Here is a 21431-nt window from a genome sequence, read left to right as displayed (position 1 = left end):
AAATACCTAAAAATAAAGGTTTAAAAAAAATATTTCTATTCGGGACATAGCCCGTCTAATCAGGGTGTATTAGTTTGCCAATAACTCTGTTAATATCTTGCTGTCCTGGTTCAACATTGACAGAGGTCTGTAGGAGCCACAACTATGCCCAGGCTTGTTGGGTTTGGGAAGCGGTATTATGATCGCCTCTCTGAGTGACTCCGGCAGCCGTCCCACCTCAAACGCTTCATTTAACATTTCTAGCATTGGGGGGAGCACTTCCTCCTTATATACTTTGTAAAATTCACTCGGGAACCCGTCTGACCCTGGGGTCTTACTGGTGGGCAACTGCCTCACCACTTCCTCCAGCTCCTCCAAGGTAATCGGTGCATCCAGCTCTTCTCTTTCCTCCACACTTATCCTAGGCAGTCCTATGACCTCCAGTGTTTCCGTGATCTCCCCAAGACTACTACCCCCCTCATCCCCATATAGTACCTTATAATATTCTGCAGACTCCTGATTAACTCCTTCCTGGGTGTCAGCTGCACTACCATCTTCTCTCACAATCGTTCTAATCATGGGTCTGGGAGTTTCACTCTTATATAACCATGCCAGAAGCCTTCCTGTTTTATCCCCTCCTGCATGCTGTCTCTCTATCTAGTTTTTATAGTTGAGGTTACATAATCTTCCCCATTGCTCCGCACATTTCTGCTGCAGTTTCAGTATCAGTTCCATGTCTGCACCTCCCTCCTTCAATGCCTTTTCCAGTTCCCTTTCCGTTTCATGTATATCAGCTAAAATCCCAACTTTTAGGCCTTTCGATTTTGCTATGGCTACCCCTCTCATCACCACCTGGAAGGCTTCCCATAATGTGCTCGCCGAATCAACGCTACCTGTGTTTGTCTCAAAGTAGTTTACAATCTCCTCCCTTATATCTTCCCTGAAGACGGGATCCTTAAGTGCCTCTGCCCGAAGGCGACATGTTGGAATCCTTGCCCTCGGGGGGCAGTATTGCCACCCAATAGCCAGGGGCGAGTGGTCCGAAAGGACACTCGCTTTATATTCTGCTTGGGTACACTCCATCACCACGTCCGATGTAGCAAAGACATAGTCCAGTCTCGTATGCAATTGCTACGGGGCTGAGTAATGCGAGCATTGCCTATCTTGGGGGTGTCTTGTTCTCCACACATCCGCCAGACCAAAGTTGTCCAGTAGAGTCTGCAGCGCTTTAGCTGCTGGGGCACGTCTATCAATCTTCCCATCCGATCTGTCTACCCTGGGGTCTAGTACACAGTTAAAATCTCCTCCCCAGATCACCGCCCCACCCATACATATGCTGAGGTTATGGCACAGAGTTCTGAAATATGCTGCCGTATTTTGGTTGGGGGCGTATGTATTCACAATCTCTCTGTTCTCCACTAATCCCCTCAATATGACCATCCTCCCATCCGTTTCTGCCACTTCCTGCAACTGTTGAAACAGGACGTGCGGCGCCACCCAGATGAGTACTCCTCTAGCATAGGCAGAGTATGTCGAGCCCACCACAACCCCTTTCCATTTCTTCACCACTGTCGCCATCTTTTCCCATGTCAGGTGTGTCTCCTGCAACAGTGCAATATCTATCTTTTGTCTGTGCAAGTACAACATAACCTTGTTCCTATTTAGATAACTATTAAGTCCCCTGACATTCCACGTAATTATTTAAAGGTCCCCCATGACACATTAGAATCCCCCCCCTCCTCCTCCCACCGGTGCAGTCCAGATCCCACTTCCATCTTAACGTATATAGGATCGCTTCCCAACTCAAACTCTCCTTAACTACAAACACCCCAAACACCCTCAGCCCCTCCCACCCTCCTCCTTTCCCTTCCCCAACTTCACCCTCCCCAACTGTTGCCCAGCTCCATACCTGGATCTCAGGCACCCCCGCATCTAGCCCTTTCTGGTAAAACCCGTACTCGCAGCTCAGCAGGGTTAGGCCGCCCTATTGGCCGCCTTTCTACTAAATCTCGGGGGTAGGTAAGTGCGGTCCTGCCGCTCCTATTTGTTTAGAGTTGCTACGCGCAATACTTCCGTTTTCATTAGCGTTTTAACACACTATATTCCAGTCCCATAAAGTCATAAAGTTCAAGGGCTACGCCGTGTCTACCAAGCAATTCAAGGTGCTATACCAGGGTTCCCCACTCTCCCCCCCCCCCACGCAGGGTACATGACATAGTGTCTTCACTTATCGTGCTCCTGGGATTCTTGTTCCTCGTTCCGCGCCGGGCAGCCCTGTAGATCCAACCACTACTCTGCATCCTCTGGGGAGTCAAAGAACAGCGCTCTGCCTTTGTGTAGAACTTTCAACTTTGCAGGGTACAACAACATGTACTTGATGTCTGCCGCACGCAGTCTTCTCTTAACCGCAACATAACTATATCGCTGCCTTTGCACCAACATAGTATAGTCGGGGTATGCCGTAACCCTGGAGGAGGCTCTTTCTATCGTGCCGCCCTTACGAAAATACTCCAAAATCTTTTCCCTGTCTTTGTAATTCAAGATTTTCGCAATTATCGGCCGCGGTGGAGCTCCAGGCCATGGTTTCCTCATAAGGGCTTGATGTGCCCGCTCTACCGTGAACCCCTGCGAGAGTTTGTCCGCTCGCACTTCTTGCAGGATCATGTTCTCCACCTAATCCGTGGGGTCCTGGCCTTCTTCTCCTTCTGGCAGGCCGACCACTCGGATGTTGTTCCGTCTCGCCCATCCTTCTGCTTCCTCCACCCTGTTTTCAAGGTTGGCAACCTGCTGTTTGAGCACATGGACCTCCTTTGCGTTGTTCGTGCTTACATCAGTGTTGGTCTTTACTGCCGTTTCCAATCCGCTAGTTCTAGCGCTCTAACGTCCTGCCGCAGCAAGGTAACTTCAATTCCCACGGCATCTATTTTATTTTCTAGGGCTGTCCGCAGTTCCGCCATCGCCGTGCCCCACTTTGCACTCAAGTCCGTTACGGCTGCTAGGACTTGTTGGTTTTCTCCTTCAGGGTGGTAATCCCCCGATGCCTCCCCGTCTTTTGTACAGGGTTGAAGGGGCCTGTTGTGCCTTTGCAAAGGTGTCCATAGTGGATTGCTTACTCCTGGACTTCAGCCCTTTCACCGACATCCTGCAGTCTCGCTGTGTCTTATCTCAGCTCTCCTGTGTCACTGTAATTTCCCCACTTCAGGTCAGTACTTGGGTGACCTCAATGGGCTACCCTGCTAGGTGGCACGCCAGCTCGATCTTGGAGTGTGCTTTGTCCTCCCACGTCCCTCCTTTAAGCCGCGTTTTTGGTGGCATGCTTCCGGGGCTCGTGCTCCCAGTGGTCTGCAATTGCTGGGCACTTCCGCAGTGGAAAGGATTCAGTTTGTGGGCCTTTTTATTATAAAGCAGGCATTACAGTCCACCCCATTCGTTCATACATTCCGTGCCGGGTGTCCCTGTGTCTCAACAGTATGCAAGCAATGATAGGCCAACTGTTCACCTCTGATGCTTATTCCACACTATGGCACGCGCAGCTTTGCTCAACATTCCCGGTGCCACTGTACAGCTCAAACTCAGCTGTTTACTTAATGGCTCAGCCTTGGATGGGGTTAATTCCTGGGTGCGTGATGTAGCCGTGCCAGCTTCCAGTGTGCTTTAATTTGTTGTTACCTGGCCGGGCGGCCCTAATTTCAGCTGGATTTCAATGCAGTGCACACCTCCGCGCACTCAATGCCCAGTCAATATGCAGAAAATCTCAATTCGTTTTCCTGCTCTGTTTGTTGCGGCCTCGGAGCACCGTTCTGTGTGCCCCGTGCATAGGCGTACCATTGCTGCCTATGGCACTCAGGGCCACACCGTCTGCCAGCACACGCAACTGTATGCTACTGTCTGCCCGCTTCCACCGCCTCAGCCCACTTGTCCTTACGCAGCACCCAGCGGTCGTCGCACTTAGCTGCTTTTATGAGCAGCTGGGAGCCGTGCTACTGTGCAGCGCTTATTATTACCTTGTATCCATCTACGGGCGCTGCATTGATACACGCCCGGGAGCACCGCCTCTTCCTCTCAATGTTTAGAGCAATGTTCGGCTATTATTTCTATTAGCCGACTTCTCCGCACTCCGTGCGGGTTCGGCAGGGTCCTGCAATCTCCGTGGGCCGCCGAGAGCCGCATCAGCACCCGGCGCTTCCTCGTTGGTAGTGTAGCAATCTCAAGTTTCTACATGTATCTGTGCCTGGGGGTGCCGTCTCACTGTTGCAACACAAAGCGAAGTTTGCCAGTTGCCGCTGCTGGCAGCCGCCTCCCTCGCGGTTCGTATAATTCAGCAGCAATCAATTCTTCGCGGGGCTGCAATGCCACTCCGCCATCTTGGCAACAACGTTTCCACACGGCCGCCACTTAGAAAGTCAATTATCTGCCGATCCGCATTTGACTTGCCCTTCAGGATTCCTGCTGTGAATATGTTCCGACAACCTTTCCTTCAGTTTCAGGCCGCAAATAGCATATTTGTAGCGTAGTTTCTCGGATAGGAGTCGGATCATCAGGAGCTCATCACGGAGACACGACCTAGTCCATGGCTACTTAGCCACGCCCCCTCTAGTATGTTTTTAAATTCATAGTAGAGCAAATCCGCCCACAGGTTCGGATCAGACTTGAAAGTGTTATTAGTGAGACCGTTAGGTCCCGGAGCTTGCAACCTCTTGCACTTTACAATCAGCTCCCTTATGGTGTCAACCTCCAAATCAGGGGTCCAAAGAACATTAGAAGATTGCACAGAAGAATCGATCAAGGAGCCCCCACTTATGGCCAATTTGTCACTAAACCGGTCCACATAAAAGGTTAACCACTCTTTTTCCGAAATCGGATTTAATTGTGAAATGGCACAGGCACTATCTTGCCCATTCACAATTTTCCAAAAAGCACCCAGGTTAGCATTAGAAAGTATTGTAAACATACATTCAGCGTCACGCTGGAGGAGCAGATGTTTTATGGTTTTACAAAGGTTTTTAATTTGTCTAACTACAATAGACAATAGGGGCTCTTTTAGTGCAGAGTTTTTAATTCTTCTTAGATCTTTTCTCATACGGTTTTTGGCCATTGCCATATCCTGATTGTAGCAGTGTACGTGTTTGGGTTTAGGGCCTGCCCTTTTTTTACCTGCGACAGTATCCCCAATTGCAGAATTAATCAGAGGCTTCGAGCCGTTAACATTAAAGTTGTTCAGCTTCCATTCCAATGTGGAACAGTTCAGCTGGGCCCTCAATTTAAGGTTTAGGGCATCAAGGTTATTGGGCGTGCATCGGACAGCGTTGCCCGCGTTAGTAGCTGAGACCTGAAACTGAAGATTAGGTACTCTTTCACAGTTCAATTAGCCGTTTGCTACTTTCGTTCAATACAGTTCAGTTGTCCCCTCGACTCAGCGGCTGTGATGAACCACTTGGCTTTTCTTCTCTCTGGAGTCATGGTAGGTACCACGGAGACAAGCGTCTCTCCCCAGCTTGGTTTTCAACGGAGGAGGGCCCCTTGTACCGTTGACCTCTACTGCAACACATGCTGACTATTGTGGGTGGTCTTACGATTCCTTCTGCAGAGTTTTCACGGGCCTTGGTCGAAAGTCGCTTCTCTCCTTGTCACCCTCTCGGTTCTCGCCATCTTTCTCCTCCTCTTGAACTGCCGTGCTGATTAGCTCTTCCGTTGTGCAGTCTGCCTTGCTCATATTGTGCTCTCGTTTTCCACCTTTTATCCCTGTGGGGAAGGGAAAGGGCCGTCAGGTGTGTGCAATTCTGGTCAATTGCCTGACCGTTGTGTTGGGACATGTCAGGTAAATGGCTCAGGTGTTAGTCCATCGTCCTACGTGATATGCAAAAGTGTTTGCGTCGGAAAACGGGGGTCGAGTATTTGAGCATCCTATGTGGTAAATTGTGGAAAAGGTGTTATAAGAAGGGGGATACTGTGTCCCTCCCGTTGGTGTCCCACCTCCACTCCCAGAGGAACCCCATCCAGGTGATACTCCCTCACTGGTCCACCCCCAGGAACTGGATCCAGTAGCGATGGCTGTGTCCTGGCCACCTGGATGCCACCTGGGGACTGGTCAGGAAGACACCTTCAGGTGTCTCACAATTCCCTAAATAACTATGTACACATCGCTATCTGGGTGTTGGACCATCCTATTGAAAGCCCAACCTAATTTCATGTATGATCTCTATTACACATATAACTTGCGTTTACCTACATAAGTTAACTCGCAGTAGCCACTAACCTAGGGTTTCAGAATGCCTGAACTAAGCTGGGGTTTGCTACACCTAATCAAAGGAGTAAGCGGTGGCCCTTAACACACTACAGAAAATGTACCAACAAAACTCTTGAACCCTCGGCGTGTGCTTTAGTCCACCTGTGACAATTGCCATTTACTTTTTGCACATAGAACATACAAGCAAAATATAAATGAACATTACCGTCTTCTTTCATTTGTAATATTGTAATAAACCAATTTTTTAAATTTAATATGTGCGTATGGTTAAACAAAACCATTTGCACAGATCATAACTAATACATCAACATAATGGTAATACCCGGTGTGGGACTATCAGATTGTAACAATCAGTCTGACTTGCCCTCGCCGGATCATTACCGTGAAGTTTCTTCCCGTTCTCTGTCTGGCCACCATGGAAAGGAAGAAGAGACTATATGTAGTGCCTTCACCTGTTCCATGGTGGCCATTTTGTTTTTTTTTCATTCACTATTCAATGGCCGACATGAAACTACATGTAGTCCCTTCTCCCCAATCCTGTGTGGCCATTATTTTTTGCTTTTCTTGCACGAGTTGAGAATCGTTGTCAGCGCCTTTTCTTAACTTGAGAAAACGTACTGTTAGTACCCCGGTAGAACGTGCTGGGGTACTAATAGCAACAGGACCCTCAGATCAGTGGCATTACCAGTCAGGTAATGCCTCTCAGGCTACTGTAACTCTTGCTCCGGGGGCATTACCTGGCCGGTAATGCCCCCCTCCTCAGGTTTTATTGCTTTAATAAGATCACAATATCAGCAGGCAATCAATCAACATTAAAAAAAAATCCCACAATACAAAGATAAAACACAATTCATAACATATTATAAATCGACATATTCAAATAGCAATACAATTCATATCAAAATGCATATCAAAGTTTTCCTCTTTTCATAAAACCCCACCAGACCACTTGTGGGAGTCCTAGCTGATAATAAATCAGGCACATATTTGTTGTTGATCATGTTTGTAAATATTGACCGGTTTCTACTTCTTTTATTGTGTATGCCATTCATCAGTACTTGTGTTTAGGACAGTTTGCCCCTTTATCCGGTACCGGATGCATCTTGATTCTTCTCCGGCATAAGGGGATTCCCACTCATCATAGGAACTTGCATGTATCAGCCTTTGAGGCATTAGTAGCTGCCTCGCAACTTTTTATTATGGAGTCCCTTTGCAGACACCATCTCACAGTGCTACAGGGAGTGAGGTGATGAGCATAAGGACTTGTTGTGTGTTTCTGCGTAACTCAATTACCATTTTTCTTGTTCTCCAATTCCTCCATGTGCGCAGTCCTCCAAGATCTGTTTGTGCAGCATCAGGAGCCGCATTGTGGATGGCATTTAAACTATCCACTTTTGTTCACAAGGTGGTGCATCAGCATTATAGATATGCACTACATAAAATGCTATATAATGTACACGTGATTATGTGAACTGATAATTATTAACCCTATTTGAGCTTTTCATTAATGCAAGTCTCGATTTTCTTTCAACCAGATATTAAAACCCTGAACAAGTACAAGAGGAAATATAAACAATTTACTGACAAACCACAGCCATTAAAGAAAGTTAAGAAGGAGGTACGTTGGAATTCAGAGGAAGGGCTGACACAGAAGAAATTGAACAAAACAAAGATGGAGACTAGCACTACAGAAAATCAATGGCATCACACTGCTGAATCTAAAAAACATGTCAAGAAAGTGGATCCATCCACTGAACGTTGGAGCACAGAAGCAGGAGAGAAAACTTACCCGTGCACGGAATGCGGCATCATCTTCAGACAGAACGCCACTCTGATTAAACATCGACAAATCCACAGAGAGATGAACGTCCATACAAATAGTAAACAACATGAAAATGTTCAATGCAGTGGAAACTTGAGTAGTAACAGCAAGTTACACAAATCTTTGAAGAAATCGAAATACAGTAACGATAAGGAGAGCAGCCCAGAGAAGAAGACTAAACTTCAGGGGAAACACCTAGGAAATAAGTTGCACACATGCAATGATTGTGAAAAGTGCTTCCATTCTTTGTCAATGTTGGTTCTACACCAGAAGGTTCATGCTCGTGAGAAAATGCCCACATGTAACGTGTGTCGGAAGACTTTCAGCAAACCCTCGTTACTGATCATACACAGGCGCATACACACAGGATATTTTGCATGCAATGAATGTGGGAAGAGTTTCAGTGCACTGTCAAACCTTAAGGTGCACCAGATGAAACACAAAGGTACAAAGTCTTACGCCTGTAATGAATGTGGGAAGAGCTTCAAGATTCCCTCCTATCTTCAATTACACCAGAGGATACACACCTTAGAGAAATGGAGAGACAAAAGGTTGTCAGGCACCAAGAAAGGGAATCGTAAAAAGTCAAACTACCGGAAAAACATCCTGAAAGAATACTGACTTGTCTTTATTGTATTGAGGCATTTAAAAAAATAAAAACTTGAAACTCCACACATACAGACTTCGTAAGAAAGCAGTGTTTGGCATATTGCAGGTTGTAAGAAGAAAGTTTGCTATTAGTCTTAGGGAGTAGTAATGCAGACCATTAGCCTAACACGCCATCACTGAAGAAAAATGATTCAATCTATTCATGGCATCTATGCAAAATGATGTACGCCTTAGGAACGACAATCCTGTACACAAAACACAAGTATTTAGTTACAGCAACAAAGGAGAACACATTTTCAACATAGAAATCTACTATCTGAGTAACTATTAAAGGAATGAAGAATTGAATAATATTACAAATATAAGACCTTTTAGGGAAATATGAAAGATCATATTGATGAAGTCAGAGTCGAGAGAATTAAAGTGCATCATAGCAGAATAATCGGAGAAAAGGGACAAAAAACAATAGCACTAATGCTAAAATAGAAGTGACAATAGCATGCGTGCAGCAGGAAGGATGCGGAAGACAGAATGTCCCATGTCTGAACCCTTAAATTAAGACATCAACCAGAGTAAAATATGAAGGTGTGTTTATCCAGTGAACAACATTGAAAAAGAAGACTTGCAGCAAGACGTACTAACTTCCTCTGGTAATCTAAGAAAGATCAAAGAAATACGTAAGTGATGCGCTCAGCAGCTAGCCCACCATATATAACGGTGACTCCAAGCTCGTCTAAGCCTTGTTTAACAGAGCCTGCACCTGGAAAATGCATAGTTCTTCAAACTGAAATTGCTTTTGTTAGCTGTTTCATATAGCACAGACCGAGCTCCAATGAATGCACTCTACAGATCCTTTACTGTAGCAAGAGCAGTGCAAACTGGAGCTGCAGCGCATTCATCTAATTGCGCTGCCTTGGCAATTACCTATTAATGATCCTGCGGAAGATAAAGATGCATCCTTCAGTGATACCTTTACCAGCCATATTCAAAGAAGGAAAACCAGAGTGATGGCTTCCAAGCCTTAAAATATCCCTCTCCAAGTAATTCCTGTACCAGCGCTGCTCCATCCTGTTACTAAGTACTGATGTACCAGCAAGAGCTATCTCTGGAGGCAACTTGTGCTTTTCTGGGGCTGCCATTGAACCTCCATCCTCCCAACCGTAAAAAAAAGTAGTCCACATGTTGTTGTTATTGTACTTGAGTGGACATTGCTCCTGCCAAAGCTGATAAAAGCATTTTACACGTGTACCTTGAATTACACGCCCATGCCTCTACTAATTTCCTCTAGGGAAAACTATCACAACTGGATTAGCCTGTCCTTCTGGCTTTGTCTTCCACACCTTGCATTCACTTTGAGACAGTGTTTTAACTTTTCCACCTCTCCAATAAGCCCAATATTGAATACAATAATTATGAATAAGGTCTTCCCTATAGTTCATCCACCCTTTGAATGCCAGATAACAAAGATCCTCCGCTGCTAGCAGCAGTCTGACATGTGGCTGCTTGAGATTTCTTTGCAGTCAAGCCAACCAGACATTTCTCTTGTGTGTGCGCTTCAGTATATTTTAAATTATTTTGTATTTGGAATGTTCATTACTGTGTCCTAACTGGGACTTTGTGGAGGATGGCACTGGCCTTGCTTGCGACTTACTTGCTAATTGACTGATGGTAAATCATCAGAAATGTAGGGGTCCATTGTTTGAAATGATCTGAATGTTTTTATTTTTTGTATTTAAGATGACTCTCATATTGCATCCAATTGTACGCTGCTATGACCAGGATGTGCCTATCATGTCTGCCATCAGCCTTCTGCCTTTTAACCAATCTCCAGTTTTCATTTCAGTGTAAATAACAACGTTTGAGAGGCACATTGAATTGTTGGCATGTCCGTGTATAAACCGGTTGTTATATTTTCTAGATGGATACTTTTGAAGACTCATCAGCTGGTTAGTTTGAACAAAAAAAAGAAAGAATGATATAGCACAGGCAATCTGTCAATCTATATGTGAAACACACTCCTAAAACAAGACCACAAAATGGGGATAAACAGGCAGAAGGAGTAAAGAGCACCAACGTATCTAAGAAGTTAGAGTATGTCATCGATTTCCGGAATCCTTATGCTTACCTGTCTCTGGAAATAAAATGTGCAGCGCCACTCAAGTTAAAAAAAAATGTTTAGGAAAAAACACAACCAAATTGGTTGAAAAGAACTAACCGTTTGAAAGAAATCTTTGTGGCCCACCTCCATTTGTGCAGACACCATTTATCACCAGGAAATCAAAATTGTATGGAAGTATGTCAAGAATAACTAATCCCATCATATATCATGGCGCGTTTTATGGTTGCTACTAGGGCATTAGAAGGAAAACAAAAAGCATCCCAAGGGGAAAGCCCTGGTCCCCGAGTATGCTGTTTAACTTTCGGTTTTGCCGTTTAATCGGTTAAAATACTATAGCGGAAATATTTTGACTAGTGACAAAATGTGTACTTTTTTTTGTAGATTTCCTGAAGAAATTAACATAAAAATGCATTAATACACTATCAGATTCTCCGCAAATGATACAATGTAATGTGTCCTTGAAACATCACGAAGGCTGAAATATTTGAGAAAGCGGTTAAGGAGGAGATTAAACTAAACGAAGCTCAATGATGATGCAAACCAATCGAACGTATATGCAGGATAATCACTGAAACTTCAGGAAACCTTTATCCCGATCAAAGTAAGCACTTAACATAATTGCTTGTAAAACATAACCTTTAAGTTGTTTTGTGGAAGGTTATGTCAGGGCTCTGCGCCGTCCTGCATGTACATTTGGAAAGAGTTGTAAGTAACAGTGAGATGATTCCCAGTGAACCTGGTCCCAGAAGATGAGAGTTAATTCAATCGTTATAGCGACAGCACCCCAAATAATTGAAAGGGAGCATAAAAAATACCATGGAAAACAACCCAATTTGACAGCCAGTACCATTAGAAACACTTGTCGTGTTCATAATATAATAACAGAGAAAGCGTATGGTTCACTCCAAACAGAATTACAGAAGCCATGGTGTTTTGATAACATGGGTTATTCCAGAATTACGTTTTCAGTTGGTAGTTGCCAAGAAACCCTCCTGGGAAGCAGAAGGAGCACGTACAACTGTATCAAGTGGAGCCGTATGGTTACACCCGCTCCACTGCAGGGAAAAGCTGAAGTCAATAAGATTGGGATAAACCACATTACTTTCGGTGTTCAAATGTTATTACTTTGAAAAAAAACAGCTATCAGCATCCTTGACTGTTCTTTAAAGCCTCATTGCACCGAATAAGCTGATTTTATCTTAGTGTCATTCATGTTTTGATTAAGTCACCACATTTGAACACCAAGAAGTTATGTGGTTTATCCCTGTCTTTAAAAGGCAACTTTGAGCAAAACACCAAAATTGAAGAGTAAACCAATTGTAATGGAAAAGTCCATGGCATGCATGGCTTGCACGCCTGTCAGGAACCGCACCTACATGGAGTTAGCGGGACTGGCTCCAAAAGAGACACTGGTAACATAGAGATGAGATCATCTTGGGAGACTATGGCTGTGCTTTCTGCAAGTATGACCACCCCCAACTCTCTTACATTCCATTTGCAGATTTTATATGCTCATGGCACGGAGATGCTTTACACGGAAGCACATGCAGGCAGCACGCGGTAGAGCAGACGCTCTCTGAACCCCCAGAATTGTGAAGGAGGTTTGTTCGAGGTACCTTTGCCTGATGTTATTTGACTATGTATCACTGAATGCCCCATTCAGGCTAGTAGGTGAGTTGTATATATTCCTGTAAATGCCATGACCAGTGTCTCAATCTTAGTAGTTAGTATCACGCTGATGCCGTAAGCCTCCCAACCATTAAGAGACTGATATGCAGCACAACGGATACTAGCACCGCAGGCATGGTTCACATGGGGGAGAAAGAGTCATCTGAGACAGTGTCCTTGTTGATCTGGTCGGGAGAGAGGACGAGTCCACACCCCGATGCTGGCGAGGATCAGCCCTGTTAGCACTCTGCAAGAACCTCAGCCAATTCACTATTCCAAAGTACTGTAGATTGGTAAATATTGGACTCTTGCAGCATCTCTATATGACTTTCTAAGTAAATATCAGCTATGTCATATCCAGGTGGCCTAAACACTGCAGCAATGCTTGTAGCTAGAATGAACTCCAAGGTTTCCATCTGAATGATGCTACAATGAGTTCACTGGCTCCCTGTCCGTGTTCGAATCGCCTTCAACACTGCACCGTCTGTATCAACCAAGCACCCATTCATGGGAAACCCCTGCTATCAATCATAACTGAACAGAATAACACATCCAGAGGGGCTTTGTGCAAAGACCATCTACTCAGAGCCGCACTCCCTCCTGCCATCCTTTATTGATGCCCGGGACATTCCACCTCAACCCCCTTCTACAAGCACAAAGGTGACATAGCACGTTTAGCCATGCTGTGCAGGCACATGCATTTATTCCATCCCAAGACGCACCCTGTTAGACAGAAAGGACTTGTCGACGGAAGTGTTCACTGTTTGCTGAACACTAAACAGACATGGATGCTCTGCAATACCTTTCACTACTGTGATGTACACATACAAAAATGCAGTTCAAGGGGAGGCCTCAGAAGCCAACTGGAGACTTCTTTTATTATTTGATCACCTCCCAACCCTTGTTGCCTTTCCTTATTTAACTGCCTCCTGTTCTTCCTTTGCGGGGTGCTATCCTTGAAGAAAGCTTCAGATTTTCTCCCCCCGCCTTTCTCATCCCCTCCTAGCTTCTATACTCTTCACTTGTTCTGTCCTCTGTGTTATATTCCTTCTTTACCTTCAGTCCCTCCTTCCCTCTATACTCTGTTCTTGCTCTTGTCCCCCGCCTTCTCCTGCTTGATCTTCATGTCCTCCTATCCGCCATCATCTCCTACTTCCCTGTCATCTTTCAACCATGTTTCTCCTGTTTGGTTTCCATTCCCTGCGGTCTCCATCTCCCACTCCTACTCCTCTTCAGTCTTAATTACTCTCTGTAGTCCGTCGTCTACTCTTTCTCTGAGTTCATGTGCTCCTGTCTTCTTCTGCGCTAATGGCATATCCTTCTATCCTCCCCTTTCTACTGCCCGTTGTTCATTCTCTCCTGACGTCTACCACCCTATTCCCAGCTGGACCGTTGTGATTTGGCGGGAAGGAAAGTGTGGAACATCAAAACTAAGATGGGCCCAGATTGGTTTACTATGTAGCCAGTGCATCAATGGCTCATGACATCTTTAAAATAGTTACTTTTCCCACAAAGGCGATGGCTTGCTAACATTTCATGGCCACATAAGGGAGACGTTTCGTAGACTGAAAGACCTTTGGGCTTACTGTGGAAACCTATATATCTGCAGTGGCAATAGGAATAGGAAGAGGTTGCGCAATTTCTTGTTTATTAGTGGGAAGCAGGGCAAGAATACGTGGGTAACCTTTTAGTAATGGATAAAACTGAGCCAGATATTAACAACAAGAACTGGAACTATTGTAATCCAACACAGAGGGGCCTGATAAAATGGTAGTTGAAATGCATCCACACCTTTGGGAGTATCAACCTCTGTGGCCGGGGCAGGTACCTGGTAAACCCTCTTTCCTATGAATAGTTTCTCTTAATACAATCAATGTCCAAGCGAAACAACTAAATATGGGAGATGGGGGTGCAAGAGTGCACAGAGCTTTCACTACCATGAAAACTTCCATGGACAGAGGATGGAGACCCGGAGTGGATTGAAGACGTGTCCCTTTGGACAGAGAACAAGAAATCAGAGACTTCTTTCTTGAGGGTCCATATACCACTAAACACGGGACAGGCACTTTTTGTGCTAGTAGGCTTGCTCCCAGCCGTTGACTGTGCACAACACATGGTGCATGTTCGGCCACTTCCTAAGTGCTAGCCTTGCAATGCCACCAGCAGGATGTGTTTCTGTCGAGTAATTATGGGAGCATGTCATGGAGCGATGCAAAGTCACAGAAACACGATTTCCGTTCACGAATTCCGTTTAATCAAAATGCTGAGGGAGATGTAAGAATTTGGATGTAAATGCAAGTGCTGAGATCAAGTTGATGCAGACACTCAGTGTCATATGCTTTTGCATGGTCAGTTGATGCCTTGGATTATTTTGAAGAAGTACCAAAAACCTTAATTAAGAAAAGGCAGACTAAGTACGTCATTGTAAGTCTCCAAAATTGAGATGATTTAGCTAATTATGTTTGAGTGTCAAGCGTCCAGGCTCAGTCTGGACTCCTGTACAGAGAATGTATATAATGCAGTGCTGCCTTGTCAGCTATATCTACGATATAGTGTGCTGTCACAATATTGCCACCTAATTAGTAAGTACGTGGGGGGCTATATTATACAATAATTGTGAATACCAAATACTGCATCTGTGTGACAAATGGACTGCTCCCCTAATTCTCTATAACATTGTTCAGATGAGTAGCAGGACTGTTAGCACAGAGGAGGCAGCCTTGGCTCTTAAGCAGGCACCCAATCATGGTAAATGTCTTTATGGTACACATTACCAAGGTGGTGCCGTAGTTCTTTCTCACGTGCACCTTAGAGAAGCCTGATGTGTAACTGCTGTTCTTCAATAGGCAGCCCACAGAAATTCATGTTTTATGTATTATGTAAGAGTCAGTAAATTGTAGCTTGGAACAAATCCAAACACTTTTAAAAATGTATTTATATTCCTTTTTATGCCTTTGGGTAGTAGATATGGATGAGGAGTAGTGTCATGGTTACAAACAATTTATAAAAATATATATATCGAGAAGCATGAAAATACACTTTTGTAGAGAAACCTTTTATGCGACCACAAGAAATCGCTTTGTAGATTTTTTAATCAGCATTTGACTGTGAACGGATTGTTTTTTTGCGTGAATTTGTATGTACAATATTTTTAACCACTGATGTTACAGACTGGTCCGTACTTTTCAATGTCCCTATGTATGTTATGTGTGTGGCTGGAGACTCTAGAGCAAGCATGGGGAGGTGCAGATTGGGCAAGTCTTTTTTTGTCCTTATCTGCTGTCACAGTCTATGTTTCTATGGAAAGCCAATAAAGGTTAATTTGCTAAATCTTGTATTACAAAATGTGTTTGTGTGCTTTTTGTTTCGTATGAATTTAGGGAAGGAGACGGCACCCTCTTCTACAATACCAGAAATATGTGCTCCAAATTTCCTATAACCGCAATTAAAACAATAAAATGCCATCTAGGTGTTAAGGATATGAGGTGTGTCAAAGTCAGACACTGGAGGAGACCGCATAAGCAGGGATGTTCTGCAGTTAATATTCCACACAATGATGGGGATAGGCATGGTGCAAAGACTGTATCAAATTGTGTCAGTGTAACGCACTCCTGTGATGAAGTCCCCTACCAGCCCGGTTCTGGGGAGTAACAAGGTGGTGGCTCAGGGGTTGTATTGCTCTCCCCAGAGTGCACAGAAAAACATAAATCACCAATGCAATTATAGAGCAAATACTTTGAACGCAGAAAGACGCAATAACTCGCAACCACACACTCTTAGAAGATAATCAGCACTTATACGGCTATTTATTCAAAGCTTAGAAGCAACCAGTGATAACATAGAAATAACTCACAGAAATAGCATAGACATAAATCACAGAAGAAGCAAAGAATTCAAAAGGAAATACATCACCGTGAGCGTAACTGGATTCCTCATCTCGCCCAGAAGCGGCTGGAAGACCCCAGGAACAGCCAAGCTGAGAGCACCACAGCTCACAGGAGTGCCGGACGTAAGCGTCCTCCTCCGGCTGAAGTCTCACCTGACCACCTCCGGGTTTCCGCATATATACACACTCCGCAAAGGGGTGACAGTTCTCGAACCTTCTGGAAATGGCTCTTGCGCAGTTGATGAGCAGCCGTCGGTTGCCAGCTGGGTCAATCGAGAGCTACCCTCAAGGAGCAGAGTGCCTCCCTTCTCCAAAAACAGTAACAAACCATAACAAAGTTAGCTTTCCCAGCAGAAATGTCCTTGACCGCATACCAGGTTTGGAAAGCATGTTTTCCTCAGCACCGTGAATCTAACACTCAGCAAAGTGTGTGCAGCCTTTCACTGCGGCATGAAGTAAATATCCATCATGGCTCAGAGCGCTCCCAGAATACACTGCGCACCGGCGCCATTTTGGTTCAAGCATAACAATTCCACCCTTGGATATTTACCTTCCATAGCCCGGTGGCGAAGGAGCCGGTCTCTGAAACCTACAAAACATTAAAACTAAATTGGGAATACATTGAATACAACAACAACAAACTATTATAATAGCTAATACAAAAAAGGTAGCAGGCGCCCCTCTCTCGAAAGAACAAGGCATGATAACCTGTTCAGTGGTTATTAACCACATTGAGAGTTCGCAGCCATTGCTTTTTCCTCACTGTACCTTCACAGATGGGAAATACCCATTTGCATATCAGTCTTTGTCCCGCACACAAGGGCAGTCCAGCACCGAAATGCTATGGCAATTCCTCTCTGAACAAGAGTACCATCAGCAACCCCATACACGTGTTTCAGCCTTGTTGGGCATCATCAGTGAGGTGAAGCTGAGCCTCTCTAAGCACAGTGAGCAGGGAGTCCACGTCTGGTTGCCCCCAGGTAACCTAGGGTGACCAACCCCAAGTTCCTTTCAAAAATACAAAAAAGGTAGCAGGCGCCACTCTCTCGAAAGAACAAGGCATGATAACCTGTTCAGTGGTTATTAACCACATTGAGAGTTCGCAGCCATTGCTTTTTGCTCACTGTACCTTCACAGATGGGAAATAACCATTTGCATATCAGTCTTTGTCCCGCCCACAAGGGCAGTCCAGCACCGAAATGCTATGGCAATTCCTCTCTGAACAAGAGTACCATCAGCAACCCCATACACGTGTTTCAGCCTTGTTGGACATCATCAGTGAGGTGAGGCTGAGCCTCTCTAAGCACAATGAGCAGGGACTCCACGTCTGGTTGCCCCCAGGTAACCTAGGGTGACCAACCCCAAGTTCCTTTCAAAAATACAAAAAAGGTAGCAGGCGCCCCTCTCTCGAAAGAACAAGGCATGATAACCTGTTCAGTGGTTATTAACCACATTGAGAGTTCGCAGCCATTGCTTTTTGCTCACTGTACCTTCACAGATGGGAAATATCCATTTGCATATCAGTCTTTGTCCCGCCCACAAGGGCAGTCCAGCACCGAAATGCTATGGCAATTCCTCTCTGAACAAGAGTACTATCAGCAACCCCATACACGTGTTTCAGCCTTGTTGGGCATCATCAGTGAGGTGAAGCTGAGCCTCTCTAAGCACAGTGAGCAGGGAGTCCACGTCTGGTTGCCCCCAGGTAACCTAGGGTGACCAACCTCAAGTTCCTTCAACAAATTCAACTTAAAGGTAGCAGGCGCCCCTCTCTCAGAAGAACAAGGCATGATAACCTGTTCAGTGGTTGTTAACCACATTGAGAGTTCGCAGCCACCTGCTTTTTGCTCACTGTACCTTTCACAGATGGGAAATACCCATTTGCATATCAGTCTTTGTCCCGCCCACAAGGGCAGTCCAGCACCGAAATGCTATGGCAATTCCTCTCTGAACAAGAGTACCATCAGCAACCCCATACACCTGTTTCAGCCTTGTTGGGCATCATCAGTGAGGTGAAGCTGAGCCTCTCTAAGCACAGTGAGCAGGGAGTCCACGTCTGGTTGCCCCCAGGTAACCTAGGGTGACCAACCCCAAGTTCCTTTCAAAAATACAAAAAAGGTAGCAGGCGCCCCTCTCTCGAAAGAACAAGGCATGATAACCTGTTCAGTGGTTATTAACCACATTGAGAGTTCGCAGCCATTGCTTTTTGCTCACTGTACCTTCACAGATGGGAAATATCCATTTGCATATCAGTCTTTGTCCCGCCCACAAGGGCAGTCCAGCACCAAAATGCTATGGCAATTCCTCTCTGAACAAGAGTACCATCAGCAACCCCATCCACGTGTTTCAGCCTTGTTGGGCATCATCAGTGAGGAGAAGCTGAGCCTCTCTAAGCACAGTGAGCAGGGAGTCCACGTCTGGTTGCCCGCCACTCAATGCTCTTTTCCTGACAAAACTCCTGGATTAATTTGCCTTTGAAATGTGACACATTGTCACTTTGAATCTGCAAAGGCACTCCATAATGTAGTATGATCTGATCTAACAACCTGATGGTGTTCAGTTGTGTTGCACGTTTGCACGGCAAAACCATCAAATATCCTGAGTATATATCCACAATAGTGCATGCATACTGACAACCTCTACTGATTGGGATGGGGCCGATATAATCAATCTGCCAAATTTGACCTGGTAATTCTCCTCTTCGCAATGTACCCCGAACAATCTGAGGGATAGGTCTATGCAGTTGATGTTGGCACACTGGACATTGCAAAATGATCGTTTTCACTACTTCTAAAGGAAGACTGATTCCTCGAGCTTGTGCCCACCTGATAGTAGCCTTCCAAATCGTCTTCCTGAGCCTCTGCATCCACAGATGAAATCTTGGTGTGTTCGTCTGCAACAGAATTAAACCAACGTTCTAATGAGTCTGTGGCACAATGCGCATCCACATGATATACAGTGACTTCACTTTGTGATAACATTTCTGCAATATCTTGCCACAGTTCTTTTCCCCACAACTCTTTTGAATGAATCTTCCACCCGTTCTTTTGCCAAGTTGGCAACCACACTGCCAATCCATTCACCACTGACCATGAATCTGTGTACACATAACATTGACCAGGGGTCTCTTGTTTCAATGCTTGGTAAACTGCGTAAAGCTCTGCAAACTGACTGTTCTTCCCTTTCCCTGTCGTTGTCAACATCTTTTTTGTCTTGGGATTGTATGACACCGCCTTCCAGTATCGCTCGGTTCCCACATATCAAGCCGAGCCATCGGTAAACCAAGCACGCTCTGTCTGCTCTACAGTCAGATCGTCATAAGGTACTCCCCATTTCACGGGAGACTCGCGTTTCTTCGACACTTCCGGTGGTATGTAATCTGAGGGCGGTATGTTGGCTACTTGCTCATGTAATTTTGCCACTCCACCCTTTCCTGATTTGGCTCTTTCTTGAATATACCATTTCCACTTAATTATGCTGGCTTCTTAAGCATGTCCTATTCTATGCGTTTTAGGAGAGCTCAGTACCCATTGCATGATTGGTATTTCTGGTCTCATCAATGCATCATGGCCCACCGTCATTTGCTCGGTATCAACAAGAGCCCAATAACACGCCGGCAATTGCTTCTCAAAACGGAGTGTATGAGTTACCAGCATTGGGCAATTTACGACTCCAAAACCCCAATGGCACACGTCTCCTGTCTTGTTTCTGCCACACACTCCAGTTAGCATAATTGTCTTGTACAGACACATTTAATTCCACTTCGCCTTCCTTCAATGGCCATAAATCAAGCACCTGCTGCACGGTGTTTTTCGCCATCTCAAAGGCTTTCTGTTGCTCCTCCCCCGACTGAAACTCATATTTCTTTTGTGTCACCTTCCAGAGGGGGGCCAATATCTGCCCTAAATGGGGAATGTGCTGTCTCCAAAACCCAAACAGCCCTATAAACTGCTGAGTTTGCTTTTGTTCATTGGAGTGGTGAATTCAAGTATTTTCTGTCGGGCTTTTGGCACCATTTCTCGATGCCTATGATGCCACTGAATCCCTAGGAATATCACTGTTTTAGCTGGACCTTGAATTTTACTCGGGTTAATCTCCCACCCTCCTTCCTTCTTCAATCCTTCCATAATAACATCTAACTGGCTTTGTACACTGTGCTCATCCTAGCCCTGAATCAAAATATCATCAATGTAATGAGAGATTTCTATGTCAGGTTTACACAGTATCTTGTCTAAGTGCTCTGCCACCAGCCGGTGACAGATAGTCAGATTATGTATGTACCCCATAGGTAGCCTCATGAAAGTGTACTGACGTCCACTCCACGAAAATGCAAACTGCTCTTGACACTCTTCAGCAATTGGCACAGAGAAAAATGCATTGGCTAAATCGATCACTGCATACCAAGTCCCCTCAAACTTTTGGACATTCTCAATCAAGGTAATGGCATCTCGGACTGCGGGCACTAAGGGATGAGTGTGTTTATTCAACTCCCTGTAATCCACCGTCATCCTCCACGACCCATCTCCCTTTTTAATAGGCCAGAGAGGATTGTTCCATGCAGTGGTAATAAGGCGTAATCCACCCGCCTCGACGTACTCTTTGATGGTGTCTGACATTTCTTTGTGCCCCCCAGGAATGCGGTATTGTTTCATTGCTACCCGCTTGGTTGCCACTGGCACTTGCACAGGGGGCATCTTCAATTTGCCTATGGTAATGGGTGTACAGATCAAAGTCCCAAGGTTAACCCTTCCAAAATATCAAAGCCAATTATATATTCAGGTATCGGGACAATCAACACTCGGTATTTCTGCCTATTCAAATTGCCTATTTTCATCTCCACTTTCGTTTGTACTGCGGGGTCTCCTTTCCCCCTAAACCTGTAATAGTAAACTGATTGCCTTTAAATCGTGTTGGATTGCCATGAATCAAAGAGGCCTCCGCCCCGGTGTCTATCAATGCTCGCACCCCTTGTGTATTTCCTGGCCCCCAAAAAATCTTAACATCAACATGAGGCCGCCTATCAACTTTTATGCGGGCAGACGCTGCCGGAGCTTGGCCGAAGTCCTAGTCAAACTTCGAATGAGTGTGACTCGACTCCGCCTCT

The 21431-nt window shown here is 45.1% G+C and overlaps 1 protein-coding gene across 2 annotated transcripts in view; it reads left to right on the top strand.

Annotated features, from left to right (window-relative positions):
* Positions 1-15789, top strand: part of LOC138511146 (zinc finger protein 37-like) — a 436669-nt gene extending 420880 nt beyond the window's left edge. For both annotated transcript variants that reach the window (XM_069626646.1, XM_069626645.1), the window contains exon 6: positions 7762-15789. In XM_069626646.1, coding sequence (XP_069482747.1) covers positions 7762-8669 — 908 coding nt within the window. In that variant the 3' untranslated portion in view covers positions 8670-15789. The remainder of the gene's footprint in view (positions 1-7761) is intronic.
* Positions 15790-21431: the final 5642 nt, after the last annotated feature.

Source organism: Ambystoma mexicanum, chromosome 6p (genome assembly GCF_040938575.1).
Source record: "Ambystoma mexicanum isolate Mex_15411 chromosome 6p, UKY_AmexF1_1, whole genome shotgun sequence".
Lineage (NCBI taxonomy): Eukaryota > Metazoa > Chordata > Amphibia > Caudata > Ambystomatidae > Ambystoma > Ambystoma mexicanum.
The sequence above is the reverse complement of the archived record's forward strand: the minus strand, read 5'-3'. Positions and strand labels throughout refer to the sequence as shown.